Source organism: Leopardus geoffroyi, chromosome B4 (assembly GCF_018350155.1).
Source record: "Leopardus geoffroyi isolate Oge1 chromosome B4, O.geoffroyi_Oge1_pat1.0, whole genome shotgun sequence".
Lineage (NCBI taxonomy): Eukaryota > Metazoa > Chordata > Mammalia > Carnivora > Felidae > Leopardus > Leopardus geoffroyi.
The window spans coordinates 75671818-75687704 of NC_059341.1; the positions used below are offsets into that span (position 1 = coordinate 75671818).

Genomic DNA, 15887 nt, shown 5'->3' on the forward strand with positions numbered 1-15887 from the left:
TATACTTCAGAAAAAACAGGTTCAGCTATCTTCATTAAGTCAGACATTAAAAAGATTTGCAAAAATGTATAACAATGCTACTCTTCTCATTTTTTTGTTTCAGAAAATATAATTATTTTAGTGACAATGATACTTATGTTGGGGCACCTCGGTGGCTCAGTTGGTTAAGCCTCTGACTCTCGATTTTGGTTCAGGTCATGATCTCATGGTTGATGAGATCAGGCTCCGAGTCAGGCTCTGCACTGACTCGGCTCTGCACTGAGCCTGCTTGGGATTCTCTCTCCTTCTCTCTCTCTGCCCCTCCTCTGCTTGTGCTCGCTCTCTCTCTCTCTCTCTCAAAATAAATACAAATAAAACATTAACAAATGCTACTTATGTTAACACATAATGGATTTATTATTGTTATTTTCAGGTGAATTGAAAAACATTTTTTAAATTCTCAGTTTTAATTAAAATTTTTTGAGAGTGTGAGTGGGGGAGGGGCAGAGGAAGAGGGAGAGAGAGAGAGAGAGAGAGAGAGAGAGAGAGAGAATCTTAAGCAGGCTCTACGCCCAACATGGAGCCCAACTCAGGGCTCCATCTCATTATGGTGAGATCATGACCTGAACCAAAATCAAGAGTTGGACCCTGAACTGACTGAGCCATCCAGGTGCCCCTCTCAGTTTTAATTTATAAAACAGTAAATATCTGGGGCGCCTGGGTGGCGCAGTCGGTTAAGCGTCCGACTTCAGCCAGGTCACGATCTCGCGGTCCGTGAGTTCGAGCCCCGCGTCCGGCTCTGGGCTGATGGCTCAGAGCCTGGAGCCTGTTTCCGATTCTGTGTCTCCCTCTCTCTCTGCCCCTCCCCCGTTCATGCTCTGTCTCTCTCTGTCCCAAAAATAAATAAAGGCTGAAAAAAAAAAAATTTAAAAAAAAAAACAGTAAATATCAATAGGTATAACCCACGTTAAAAAGATACCTTTGGAGTCTTCAATAAGTTTTAAGAATATAACAGGGATTCTTTTTTTAAAAATATAATTTATTGTCAAATTGGCTAACATACAGTGTGTGAAGTGTGCTCTTGGTTTTTGGGTTAGATCCCCGTGGTTCATCGCTTACATACAACACCTAGTACTCATCCCAACAAGTGCCCTCCTCAATGCCCATCACCCATTTTCCTCTCTCCCCTTCCCCCCATTAGCCCTCAGTTTGTTCTCTGTATTTAAGAATCTCTTATGGTTTGCCTCCCTCTCTCTCTGTAACTATTTTTTTTCCCCTTCCCTTCCTCCATGGTCTTCTGTTCAATTTCTCAAGATCCACATATGAGTGAAAACATATGGTATCTTTCTCTGATTTTTTTTTTTTTTTTAATTTTTTTTTTTTTCAACGTTTATTTATTTTGGGGACAGAGAGAGACAGAGCATGAACGGGGGAGGGGCAGAGAGAGAGGGAGACACAGAATCGGAAACAGGCTCCAGGCTCTGAGCCATCAGCCCAGAGCCCGACGCGGGGCTCGAACTCACGGACCGCGAGATCGTGACCTGGCTGAAGTCGGACGCCCAACCGACTGCGCCACCCAGGCGCCCCTATCTTTCTCTGATTTATTTCACTCAGCATAATTCCTTCCAGTTCCATTCACATTGCTGCAAATGGCATGATTTCATTCTTTCTCATTGCCAAGTAGTATTCCATTGTATATTCAAACCACATCTTCTTTATCCATTCATCAGTTGGTGGACATTTAGACTCTTTCTATAATTCGGCCATGTTGAAAGCACTGCTATAAACATTGGGGTAAATGTGCCCCTATGAATCAGTACTCCTGTATCCTTTGGATAAATTCCTAGTAATGCTATTGCTGGGTCATAGGGTAGTTCTATTTTTGACGAACCTCCACTCTGTTTTCCAGAGAGGCTGCACCAGTTTGCATTCCCACCAACAGGGCAAGAGGGTTCCCGTTTCTCCACATCCTCACCAGCATCTGTTGTTGCTTGAGTTGTTCATTTTAGCCACTCAGACCAGTGTGAGGTGGTGTCTCAGTGTGGCTTTGATTTATATTTCCCTGATGATGAGTGACATTGAGCATCTTTTCATGTGTCTGTTGGCCATCTGGATGTCTTCATTGGAAAAGTGTGTATTCATGTCTTCTGCCCATTTCTTCACTGGATTTTTTGTTTTTGGGGGTTGAGTTTGGGAAGTTCTTTATAGATTTTGGATATTAACCCTTTATCTGATATGTCATTTGCAACTATCTTTTCTCATTCCATCAGTTGCCTTTAAGTTTTGTTGACTGTTTCCATTGCAGTGCAGAAGCTGTTTATCTTGATGAGGTCCCAATAGTTCATTTTGCTTTCAATTCCCTTGCCTTTGGGGATGTGTCAGCAAGAAACTGCTGCAGCTGAGGTCAAAGAGGCTGTTGCCTGCTTTCTCCTGTAGGGTTTTGATGTTTTTCTGTCTCACATTTAGGTCTTTCATCCATTTTGAGTTTATTTTTGTGTATGGTGTAACAGGGATTCTGATACCAAATAATTTGAGAACTGCTACAGTAGGACACTGCTTCAATCCCACAAAGTGTTGTCACTCAGCTGCCATGATAAATGAGATTTCAAAAGGCCATTCTTCTATTTTATAATGGCAGCGTCAGGGTGATGGAGAATATGGTAAAACCAATAAACTCCATTGGCATGAGCACATTGCTCATAATTTTTTTCTGGAAAATGAACTCTCTGGTCAGAAGCAAGACTGTGTAGGGACACCTGAGTGGCTCAGTCAGTTGAGTGTCCAACTTTGGCTCAGGCTGTGATCTCATGGTTCATGAGTTTGAGACCCACATTGGGCTCTATGCTGTCAGTACAGAGCTTGCTCTGGATCCTCTGTCCCTTTCTCTCTCTCTGCCTTTCCCTTGCTTGCGCTCTGCCCCCTCCCACCCCCCAAAAAAGAAGCAAAACTGAGTAGAATACGATGACAGTCAATATGGCAATCCAGCAGCCCATGGATGATGGTTTTGGAATCTCACCATCTGGAGGACTTTCCTTAGAGCAGATACAACTTAACTCTTTGTAATATCTTGCCTTCATTTTTTCATATTTTACAAAGCTGATACTTTTATTTCTAGGAATACTCTATTTTTCTTCATCCTTGTATAACCTCTACTTGAATTTACTTTTCTAGGCATTTCTTTATTTATTTATTTATTTATTTTTTAAAATTTTTTCAACATTTTTTATTTATTTTTGGGACAGAGAGAGACAGAGCATGAACGGGGGAGGGGCAGAGAGACAGGGAGACACAGAATCGGAAACAGGCTCCAGGCTCTGAGCCATCAGCCCAGAGCCTGACGCGGGGCTCGAACTCACGGACCGCGAGATCGTGACCTGGCTGAAGTCGGACGCTTAACCGACTGCGCCACCCAGGCGCCCCTCTAGGCATTTCTTAAATGTATAATAAAAGAAAAAAATGAGTTTTCATTATAGCATAGTGGCAATATGAAAAATCATATTGATCACAATGAACTGGAGCACAGTCACTTGGTTTGCAACTAATTTGTCAAACTTTACAGGAAAAAAAGGAAAGATAGAAGGTGTTATGGGTAGAATTTCAATTGTGTCTCTCAAAAAAAGATATGTTGAAGTCTTAATATCCTGCACTTCAGAATACAATCTTATTTGGAAATAAGGTCTCTACAGAGGCAATCAAGTTAATAATTAGGGTGGTCCCTAACCTAATATGACTGGTATCCTTAGGAAAAGGGGCAATTTGGACACAGAGCCAGACATGGATAGAAGGAAGATTATAATATGAAGACACAGGGAGAATGCCATGTGAGGACAGAGAATTAGAGGGATGCAATGGGAAGACAGGGTCTAAGGAATGTCCAAGGCTACTGAAGATGGGAGGAGGCCTAGAACAATTCTCTCTTACAGCACTCAGAAGGAACCAACTTTGGAGACACAAAATTAGGCAGATGGTAAAATATTTATGGGAGTAACTCTATTAACCAACCCAACCTTTATCCCAGAAACCAAGCACTGAGTATTGAATACTTAATACATCAGGCCCACTGAATGTTGAATGAAGATCCTTGAAAGTGGAAATCTCCCTAAGGTATATGTCAATCATCTTGCTCCTTATTCCCTGTTCTGGTCCAAAACATTAGACATTAAATGTTTTTTTAATAAAATAAGTACTGATAATTGGGATGGAAAACAAATATAAAATATGAATTTCACTTGATATTAGCCAAAAGGCCGAGAAGCGATAATATGAATTTCAAATATATTTTATCATATTGTTAATTAATACTATTTTATAACATTTATTTTCTTTAAATATGGGAAATATAATACCTACTCTTCTAGGGGCAGTTCTTTCCTTCCTTCCTCCTTCCCTCCCTCTTTCCCCACACCCACACCTTCTTCCTTCCTTCCTCCCTTCCGTTTTTCCTTTTTCTTCCTCCCTTCATTCCTTCCTTCCTCCCTTCCTTCCTTCCTTCTCTTTCTTGTTTTCAACTACCCCCAAATTTTATTTATTACAATATCACCAAAATAACAATAGGAAGATTTATTTTTTAAATAAAAAGATTATCCAGAATTCTATCTAAGCAATAGGTGCTTTGGGATGATCAGGGACTTGAAAATGAAAGTGTGGTGAAGTCAGGATAAACACAGGTATTAAGATCAAAATACCTAGTCCTAGTTCTGCTCTGTAGGAATAAGCTATTAAATAACCCCTCTGAGCCTCAGTTTTCCCATCTGTAAATGGCAGATGTTTAACATAAAACTGTTGAGAGAATGAAAGCAAAAATAAAATTATCCTTTATTAAGTTAATTTTACATATAAGAATATAGGATCACATGGGTTCAATAACTTTCACAAAGTCACCATCTAGTTAACTCACCAATTCCAAGGCCCAAATTCTATTAGAACTGACCCATACTATATGAAACCTTTTAACTTCACTTTTCAATGGTATATGGTGATTATGTAGCAAAATTGGTAGCCAGGGCTGACTCAACCTGCATAGCCTGTCTAGCTGCCCAGTTCAGTTCAAGTTCTTCATCTATTAATGCCTTCTAACCCTCATAGGGCTCCATGGGTTAAGGTCTTAATTTTCCAGACCTCATCTCTGTTTAGCAAAAACTTTGGATACAAGGCAATAGTTTGTGGAAGAGTAGATCACAATCACAATCACAATCAATCACCCAAGCTTGATTTTTCATGTTTGCTTCACCAGAAAATGGTATTTTCATTTCTAGAAAAATACAAAAGAACTTTTAAGCCTGTATCAGGTAAAAGGAGATATAAGAATCCAAATTTGAACACATGGCTTAGGGATGCAGGGTATTAGAGAAAAGAAAAAGATCAGAGGTGAAGCAAAAAAATCACAGTTTGGGCTGCAATAGGGTGCATCACATTTGGTCATACCTGGGCTGGGCAGGCTAACTCTGTCATCAGACCATACCATTTAGAGGCACATGAGTCTCAAGACAGAGAAGGGATCTTGAATTTGGTCAAGAAGAAGGCTGCAGAGTTTGGCTCATTGACTGCCTTTGTGCCAACGAGAGTTCAAAGATTGCTGAGCCCATGCAAGTAGTAGGACCTTCACTAACACAACAAATGCACCAGTAGGAAGTGAGGAGGGTGGCCTGCTAAGGAAGCCTAATCCTGGAGAGTAGGGGAAAGGCCAAGAGACCCTTCAGAATGGTTCAGAGCTCAAAGTCAGGATACAGTGAAAGGTGAAGGTGGCCTGTCCTGGCCACTCAAGGAGGCTTCCATCAGGATCACTTCAAGAAAAGTGACTACCCAGGCAGGCTGAGAAAAATAGGTCAATATATATTGCCAATAAGAATCAAAGCAATGATGTAGAAATGAGCCTTAAAGCTAAGGAAAAGTACTTATACACCATAGGACTGTGCTTTAATAATTTATGGACATAACTGTCTGACCTTGTGACTCAGGTGCCAAACCAAGTTTATATATTGAGCCAACCACATGCTCACTAAAACAGGAGTGCTGTTGTCTTTTTTGTGACTGCTGAGTTGTAGATCCTTTTAAAGGGCAGGTTAAAAAGTTGGGTTAGATAGGAAAATGGCATTATATGTCCTTTCTCAAGCACAAGGTGACTTAATCTAGGCCAGCTGGACCCTTTCACTCAGGCATTTTCATTATCAAAGGTTATGGTTGTCCAATAGGGGGACAATCTGAAGAGATTATTCATTAATTTCCATGACTTAGATCTCCACAGGTACTCTAACTCCTGACCTACCCGAAGTTTGGATCTTCAGCTTTCTCTTTGATTTCTTGAGATGCTCAATTTCCTTCAAATATATTCTATTATTATTATTAATTATTAATATTTTGCTGAGGACAGCCATGTGGTATGTCTTTCCATTTATTCAGAGCTTGTTTCATGTCACTCAGTGTAGTTTTATTCATACAAATTCTGTACCTTTTTTTTTTTTTAACATTTTATTATTTATTTTAGAGAGTGAGAGAGACAGAGCACAAGCAGGGGAGGGGCAGAGAGAGGAGGACACAGAAATCAGAAGTGGGCTCCAGGCTCTGAGCTGTCAGAGCCCGATGCAGGGCTTGAACTCACGAACTGCGAGATAATGACCTGAGCCAAAGTTGGCCACTTAACCAACTGAGCCACCCAGGTGCCCTTGTACTTTTCTTTTGTTTAAGTTTATTATAAGTTACTTTGTGATTGTGTTGCTAATGTGAATGAATGATTTTTTTTTCCATTTCCAGTTCAAATTGGTTACTGACAGGATAGTAAAAGGCTATTTTTTTTTGTATTTATTTTGTGTGTTGCCAACTTAGTTTCTCTTATTACTTCTCATACTTTTCACCCCACCCTATTGAATTATCTATGAATATAATCACATTATCTGCATATAAGAATAAGTAACTGGTTTTCTACGATCATTCTAAGTATTTCATCATCATGTCTTATTACTTTAGTTATAATCTTCAAAACAATATTAGGAAATAGTGGAGAAAACAGGCATCTCTGCCCAATTTCTGATTTTAATAGTAATTACTTCAGTATTTCACCATTTATTTTGATGTTTACAGTTTTAAAGGAATTTTGAAATATGCCATACATCCTGAATAGTACATGTAACATATATGTATAGTTTAGCAAATAATTACAAAGTAAAGATCTATGTAAACACTATATAAGATTTTTTAAGATTTAAGTACATGTAACATATATGTATAGTTTAACAAATAATTATAAAGCAAAGATCTATGTGAACACTATAAGAAAAAAATTAACATTTTTTAAAAGATTATCAGCACTGGGAATGTATACCACTCCATTATATGAACCTTGTTCCTTCCCCTCTTATGATAACTCAAGCTGCCCTAACATTCTTACTGATTTCCTTGCTTACTTTATGGTATTACCATTTATAATGCATCTCTAAATAAAATAGTCCTGTTTGCCTTTACTTGAATTTTATATGAATAGAATAATGTATTACATATAATTTCGTTCAATATTATATTCAAGATTCATTCATGCTATTCCATATGACTACAGTTTGTTAATTTTCATTGATTATATTCACTTCACAGTATGGATATATCAAAATTTATCTATTTCTATTATACATGGCCATTTGAGTTATTTTCTGATTTTGGTTATTACAAACAGTGCTACTATGAACATTCTTGTACATTTATTTTGGTGCAATGAGTATGAGTTTCTCTAGGATAAATACCTAGTGGAATTCTGGGCTGAATTAACTTTACCATATAATGGGTCACTGAAACTTTTCCTAAAATGAGAGTCCTCATTGTTCCACATTATTGCCAATACTTCATTTTATTGGACTCCTTAATTTTTCCCATTCTGATACCTGTTTAATTGTCCTTTTCATTGTGGCTTTAATTTGCATGACTACTATTAAGGCTGAGAAACTTAAAGATTTAGACTTCCTCTTCTATCAAGTTCCTGTTCTTTTTGCTTATTTTTCTATCAGAATGATTTTTTTTCATTATATAATGTAGGATATTGGGATTTTTGGTATTCATGTGTGTGGCAAATATTTTTCCCACTTTGTGGCTTGTCTTTTCATTCCTAAGAGAGTTTTGATAAAGTTCATAATTTTAATATAATTGTATTTATCAACTTTTTATACTTAGTGCTTTTCATATCTTGTTTTTAAAAATCCTTCTCTATCATCAATACATTGTCCTGTACTATTTTATAAAAGATTTATAGTTTTGCCTTTCACATTTAGTAGTTTAGTCTAATGGGAATTGATTTTTACATATGGTGGGTGAGGATAAAATTTCATTAATTTTCTACATGGATAACTAATCATCCCAGCCCTACTGACTGAAAAGTCTATCCTGAATGAATTGATATGTCTTATGATCTCAGTATCCATTTCTGTATTTCAGGCCCATTTCTGAGTTCTCTTTCCTTGTCCATTGATGTATTTGTTTGTCTCTGTGTTAGTAATAGAAAATCTTAGTTACCGTTTTATAATAAATCTTGATGTCTGGTGAAACAAGATCATTTACCTTGTTCTTTTTTTAATGTTTATTTATTTTGAGAGAGAGAGAGAGAGAGAGAGAGCAGGGGAAGGGGCAGAGAGAGAGGGAGACACAGAATCCTTAGCAGGTTCCAGGGTCCACCTGTCAGCACAAGGCCAGACGTGGGGCTCCAACCCACAAACCGCGAGATCATGACCTGAGCCAAAGTCAGACGCTTAACCGACTCAACCACACAAGTGGCCCTACCTTGTTATTTTTAGCTTCAAGGGTAGCTTGGCATTTTTTGGACCATTTTGCTTCTACATAAATTTTATTTTATTTTTTATCTTTTTTTAGTTTTTATTTATTTTTTCTTTTTTTTCTTTTTTATTTTTTTCTCATACATTTTATTTTATTTTATTTTCAATATATGAAGTTTATTGTCAAATTGGTTTCCATACAACACCCAGTGCTCATCCCAAAAGGTGCCCTCCTCAATACCCATCACCCACCCTCCCCTCCCTCCCACCCCCCATCAACCCTCAGTTTGTTCTCAATTTTTAACAGTCTCTTATGCTTTGGCTCTCTTCCACTCTAACCTCTTTTTTTTTTTCTTCCCCTCCCCCATGGGTTTCTGTTAAGTTTCTCAGGATCCACATAAGAGTGAAAACATATGGTAACTGTCTTTCTCTGTATGGCTTATTTCACTTAGCATCACACTCTCCAGTTCCATCCATGTTGCTACAAAGGGCCATATTTCATTCTTTCTCATTGCCACGTACTACTCCATTGTGTATATAAACCACAATTTCTTTATCCATTCATCAGTTGATGGACATTTAGGCTCTTTCCAGAATTTGGCTATTGTTGAGAGTGCTGCTATAAACATTGGGGTACAAGTGCCCCTATGCATCAGGACTCCTGTATCCCTTGGGTAAATTCCTAGCAGTGCTATTGCTGGGTCATAGGGTAGGTCTATTTTTAATTTTTTGAGGAAGCTCCACACTGTTTTCCAGAGTGGCTGCACCAATTTGCATTCCCACCAACAGTGCAAGAGGGTTGCCGTTTCTCCACATCCTCTCCAGCATCTATAGTCTCCTGATTTGTTCATTTTGGCCACTCTGACTGGCATGAGGTGATGTCTGAGTGTGGTTTTGATTTGTATTTCCCTGATGAGGAGCGACATTGAGCATCTTTTCATGTGCCTGTTGGCCATCCGGATGTCTTCTTTAGAGAAGTGTGTATTCATGTTTTCTGCCCATTTCTTCACTGGATTATTTGTTTTTCGGGTGTGGAGTTTGGTGAGCTCTTTATAGATTTTGGATACTAGCCCTTTGTCCGAGATGTCATTTGCAAATATCTTTTCCCATTCCGTTGGTTGCCTTTTAGTTTTGTTGATTGTTTCCTTTGCTGTGCAGAAGCTTTTTATTTTCATAAGGTCCCAGTAGTTCATTTTTGCTTTTAATTCCCTTGCCTTTGGGGATGTGCCAAGTAAGAAATTGCTACGGCTGAGGTCAGAGGTCTTTTCCTGCTTTCTCCTCTAGGGTTTTGATGGTTTCCTGTCTCACATTCAATTCAGGTCCTTTATCCATTTTGAGTTTATTTTTGTGAATGGTGTGAGAAAGTGGTCTAGTTTCAATCTTCTGCATGTTGCTGTCCAGTTCTCCCAGCACCATTTGTTAAAGAGACTTTTTTCCATTGGATGTTCTTTCCTGCTTTGCCAAAGATTAGTTGGCCATACGTTTGTGGGTCTAGTTCTGGGGTTTCTATTCTATTCCATTGGTCTATGTGTCTGTTTTTGTGCCAATACCATGCTGTCTTGATGATGACAGCTTTGTAGTAGAGGCTAAAGTCTGGGATTGTGATGCCTCCTGCTTTGGTCTTCTTCTTCAAAATTACTTTGGCTATTCGGGGCCTTCTGTGGTTCCATATGAATTTTAGGATTGCTTGTTCTAGTTTCGAGAAGAATGCTGGTGCAATTTTGATTGGGATTGCATTGAATGTGTAGATAGCTTTGGGTAGTATTGACATTTTGACAATATTTATTCTTCCAACGCATGAGCACGGAATGTTTTTCCATTTCTTTATATCTTCTTCAATTTCCTTCATAAGCTTTCTATAGATTTCGGCATACAGATCTTGTACATCTTTGGTTAGATTTATTCCTAGGTATCTTATGCTTCTTGGTGCAATTGTGAATGGGATCAGTTTCTTTATGTGTCTTTCTGTTGCTTCATTATTAGCGTATAAGAATGCAACTGATTTCTGTACATTGATTTTGTATCCTGCAACTTTGCTAAATTCATGTACCAGTTCTAGCAGACTTCTGGTGGAGTCTATCGGGTTTTCCATGTATAATATCATGTCATCTGCAAAAATGAAAGCTTAACTTCATCTTTGCCAATTTTGATGCCTTTGATTTCCTTTTGTTGTCTGATTGCTGATGCTAGAACTTCCAACACTATGTTAAACAACAGCGGTGAGAGTGGACATCCCTGTCCTGTTCCTGATCTCAGGGAAAAAGCTCTCAGTTTTTCCCCATTGAGGATGATGTTAGCTGTGGGCTTTTCATAAATGGCTTTTATGATGTTTAAGTATGTTCCTTCTATCCCGACTTTCTCGAGGGTTTTTATTAAGAAAGGTTGCTGGGGCGCCTGGGTGGAGCAGTCAGTTAAGTGTCCGACTTCCACCAGGTCACGATCTCGCAGTCCGTGAGTTCGAGCCCCGCGTCAGGCTCTGTGCTGGCAGCTCAGAGCCTGGAGCCTGCTTCCGATTCTGTGTCTCCCTCTCTCTGACCCTCCCCCGTTCATGCTCTGTCTCTCTCTGTCCCAAAAATAAATAAACGTTGGAAAAAAAAAAGAAAGGTTGCTGAATTTTGTCAAAGGCCTTTTCTGCATCGATTGACAGGATCATATGGTTCTTATCTTTTCTTTTATTAATGTGATGTATCACATTGATTGATTTGTGAATGTTGAACCAGCATCTATCTATTTTTAATATAAAATTTATTGTCAAATTAGTTTCCATACAACACCCAGTGCTCATCCCAATATAAATTTTAGAATCAACTTTTTAAATTAAAAAAAAAAGTATTCTGGATTTTTGACTGACATTACTCTGAATATATAAATCAATTTGGGAACAACTGGCATCTTTACAATAACCAGGCTACCAATTCATAAGCATGGTATATTACTCTCCATTTATTTAGGTCTTCTTTAATTCTTCTCAGTAGGCTGCTGTTATATATTTATGTTTATTAATTAAGTATATCCAAAGGGTACTTTGTTAATCTTTTAATTTTGTTTCTATAATGATCATGTCTATTCTCCACTCCATATACTGGTATACAATATATATTTAGATCAAATGCACATTCTGTATTTTTAAATGTGAGACCTCAAGTGAGAGAGTTTAAGAAAAATAAAATAGGTACAATATACTGATTTTCAATCTGACAATTGATTAATTATTATTTTTACTTTTCCCTGCTGTATTGGTCACACTTTTCCAGAAAAATAGAAAGAACAGAAGAGAATGGGATAGAAAAAGAGATATACATTGCTTCTTGGCCTTTTGGCTAAGACAAGTGTAGGAAAAGAGATTTGTTATGAGGGATTGACTGGCATGATTATGGAGGCTGAGAAATCCCATGATTGCTGTCTGCAAGCTGGAGTCCCAGAAAAGCCAGTGGTGTAATTCCATCCAAACTCAAAAGCCTAAGAACCAGGGGAGTCAGTAGTGTAAATTCCCATCTGAGTCTGAAGGCCCAAGAACAAGGAGCCCTAGTGTCTGAGGTCAGGAGAAGATGGATGTTCCAGCTCAGAGAATGCAAATTTTCCCTACCACTGCAGTTTTGTTCTATTTGGGCCCTCAACCGATTGCTGAAGGTTGGGCCTTCAACAATGCCCCACATTGGTGAGGGTAATCTTTACTCAGTTCATTGATTCAAATTCATCTGGAAACATCCTCAAAGACACATCCAGAAATAATCAATTTGGCCAGACACCCTGCTCTGCTCCAAATACGCTTTATCTGTGTCAGCCCTGCTATCTTCTCAATGGAGCCAAGATCCCTCTCAGATTATTTTTGCAAAGGGCTGCTAGATAGGAGCCTATATATCAAACTCTTTTCCCCACCCTCCATTTTTGTGATAGTTTATTTGCTTTGAAGTCCAGACAAATACTTGAATTTTTTTAAGGACATAGGGTGAGCTCACATTTATCATTTTCTTATTTTTTTTAAGTTTTTATTTATTTATTTTGAGAGGGAGTGCAAATGGGGGACGGGCAGAGAGACTCCCAAGCAGATTCTGCATTGTCAGTATGGAGCCTGATGTGGGGATCCATCTCATGAACCATGAGATCATGACCTGAGCTGAAATCAAGAGTCAGACCCTCAACCAATCGAGCCTCCTTGGCACCCCCAAATACTTGAATTTAATTGAAATGAAATTTCCCCAAGTGCTCTATGCCCATAAAAATCTTTCTTCTTTAGAGATAATTTTTTTCTATTTCCTGAGCAGAATCACGCAGCTTTTATTGTACCATGAGGCACACTTTTGTTGCTTCAGCATCCTCTGCAGAGCAGCCTTCACCTCCTGGTTCTTGAGGCTGTAGATGAGGGGGTTCAGCAACGATGTGATCACACTGTACTGAATGGAGACCACGCGCTCCAACACTGAGCCTGAGGCAGGGCTGATGTACCTGAATAGAGCCGTCCCATAGAACAAGAGCACCACGGTGAGGTGGGAGGAGCAGGTGGAGAAGGCCTTGGCTTGGCCCTCAGAGGAGCGGATGTTCAGAATGGCAGAAATGATTCTGGAGTAAGAGAAGAGGATCAGGGGAAGCGTCAGCAGCCCTAGAAATGCACAGGACACCGCAAGAAGAATCTCATTGACAATGGGATCGGTACAGGACAAAGGAAAGAGAGGAGGTAGCTCACAGCTGAAGTGGAGGATGATGTTGGACCCGCAGAAATACAACTTATGGATGAAGAGACTATTCAGCAAGGAAATCAGAAATCCCACTGCCCACGCTATGCTCACAATCACAATACAGAGAGGTCTGTTTATGACCATGGTGTAGACCAGAGGGTGGCAGATAGCAGCATAGCGGTCATAGGCCATGGCAGAGAGCAGACAAGCTTCTGTTCCCCCAGAGAGAGTGAAAAAGAAGCTCTGAGTGATGCATCCCCACATTGAGATGCTTTTATTCTGAGATAAGAAGTTCTGTAGCATCTTGGGCACAGTGACTGAGGAGAAACTGAGATCCAGGAAGGATAGGTGTCCAAGAAAGAAGTACATGGGTGTGTGGAGGCGGGGATCAACCCTGATCATCAGGATCATCACCAGATTCCCCACCAGGGTCAGGAGGTAAATCCCCAGGAACAGCACGAAGAGCATGGTCTGGATCTGGGGGTCACTGGATAATCCCAGGAGGACAAACTCAGTAATCATACTGACATTTTTCATGGTTGCTTAGAGATTCTGTCCCTCAAAAGGAATGAATGATTTTTCCACTTGATAAGACATTGATCTGAGTCTTTCTCAGCGAACAGGAGTTTTCTACTCACAGACAGTATATCTCCTTACCTATAGACCAAAACAGGAAACTCAGGATAAGGAAGTGTGTTCTCAGATACAATCTCTTCACTTGCCCTTCTTTTCTAACTACTAGCACTATCTTGTCATGATCTCTATACCTTCACCCTACATGACTTTTTTTTAAATAAAAATACCATGCACATGCAAGTCAGGTACATCCTGGAATCAAAAGAAGGGAAAAGGGCCCCAGTGGCTAAGCCTAGAAAACCTTTTATGGTTAAGGGCTAGGAAGCCCATGCACAAGTGATTCCTTCTCAGAATAGTAAGGTCATAGACTCACAGTAACTAAGGTGGTGTCATAGTGGACTTTAAACCCTTCATTTTACAAATAAGGATAGGGGCTCCTGGGTGGCTCAGTGGGTTGGGCATCTGACTTTGGCTCAGGTCATGATCTCGTGGTTTGTGAGTTCCAGCCCCGTGTTGGGCTCCCTGCTGACAGCTTGGAGTCTGGAGCCTGCTTCGGATTCTGTGTCTCCTCCTCTCTACCCCTACCATGCTCATGCTCTGTCTCTCTCTGTCTCTCAGTAATAAATAAACATTAAAAAAATTAAAAAAAAAAACAAATGAGGATAATGCATTGCCTAAGTTCTCATAGCAAAGTGATGTTGAGGTTGGGACTAAACCAGATGTTCCAACTCATCTGATATGCTAGTGCACCACACTTGTGGTTTTGAATTGATTATTAGAAGCTGAATTTTGTGTGGTTTTGGCATCACAAGGAACTTTGCTAGTAGGGAGTTCACTTAAATTGTATTTTAATATTCCTTGGCTCTGATACTTAGCCAGTGGTATCTACAGTTCTGTGTCAGCTGCTATTGAAGTGGAAAGAGAACTAGTCTTAGAGTACAGTAGTAACCTTGAGTCTTAGCTCAAACATTCTAATGGTATCATTTGGTAAAAGTTACTCAGTTTCCTTAAGCCTTACCTTATTAATCTGTAAAATTGGGTAAATTAAACAAATACTTTTATAAACCAGAGGGCTCATAACATGCTGTGCAAAAATCAAATTTTTGTATGTATGAAGAAAGATTGACATAGAATATTGAAAATAGAAATAATTTCTCTATTGGGCAGTAGGTTTATGGGCATTTTTTCTTGTAAACAGTTTCTCTAATGTTGTAAAATTATTTTTCCATTGATTACTTCCCCCCCCCCCTTTTTTTTTTTTATAAAGAAATGACTTGGAGACTTTCAGGAAACTCTCAGTCTAGCTTTGTTTTCTCCAGAGAGAAAGGCAAAGGGAAAACTGGATTGAAGTGAGAGAAAAGCCCCAGGGCAAAGGAAGCTGAACTCCTAAAAAGAATATTCTTTTGTGGTCTCTTCCCCAACACCATTGGGCATCTCAGTAGTTTGGTTCTATGTGAGTACATAAGACTGGTGCCCTTTTGAACTCCCTCATACCTAGGATTCCAGAACACTACCAGGGCTGTGTTTTCAAAGTGTGTTGAATGCAACCTTATATATTCTGCTGTAGTGCTTTAGGGACCACTCTAAATGGTGAGGGAGTGAGGAGTCAGAGGAGTCTTTGGGCCCTCACATCCATCTCAATTGCCTCAGCTCTTCTTACATCTATTTGTCATACTTGATTTGGTGGTAGAATTTCATTGAAGCAAAGGGTTTCATTAATAAAAACTTTCTAAAACCCAGTGAACTAGGGATTCCATTGCCAAAAGGACTATGAATCTCTCTCTGTTCTTCGTCTTTTTCATTTTCAATGCCCCAGGAAATCTCCTTCCTACTCTTCATCTGGCTTTGTGGCCAATAGCACATTCCCATTTAAAATAAAAGCCTCACTTTTTTGTGTGTGTCCAGA

At 39.3% G+C, this 15887-nt stretch overlaps 1 protein-coding gene across 1 annotated transcript in view; it reads right to left on the bottom strand.

Annotated features, from left to right (window-relative positions):
• LOC123591817 (olfactory receptor 8S1-like) overlaps positions 1-13942 on the bottom strand; it is a 25985-nt gene extending 12043 nt beyond the window's left edge. Inside the window, exon 1 of the mRNA XM_045466471.1 lies at positions 13017-13942. Coding sequence (XP_045322427.1) covers positions 13017-13942 — 926 coding nt within the window. The remainder of the gene's footprint in view (positions 1-13016) is intronic.
• Positions 13943-15887: the final 1945 nt, after the last annotated feature.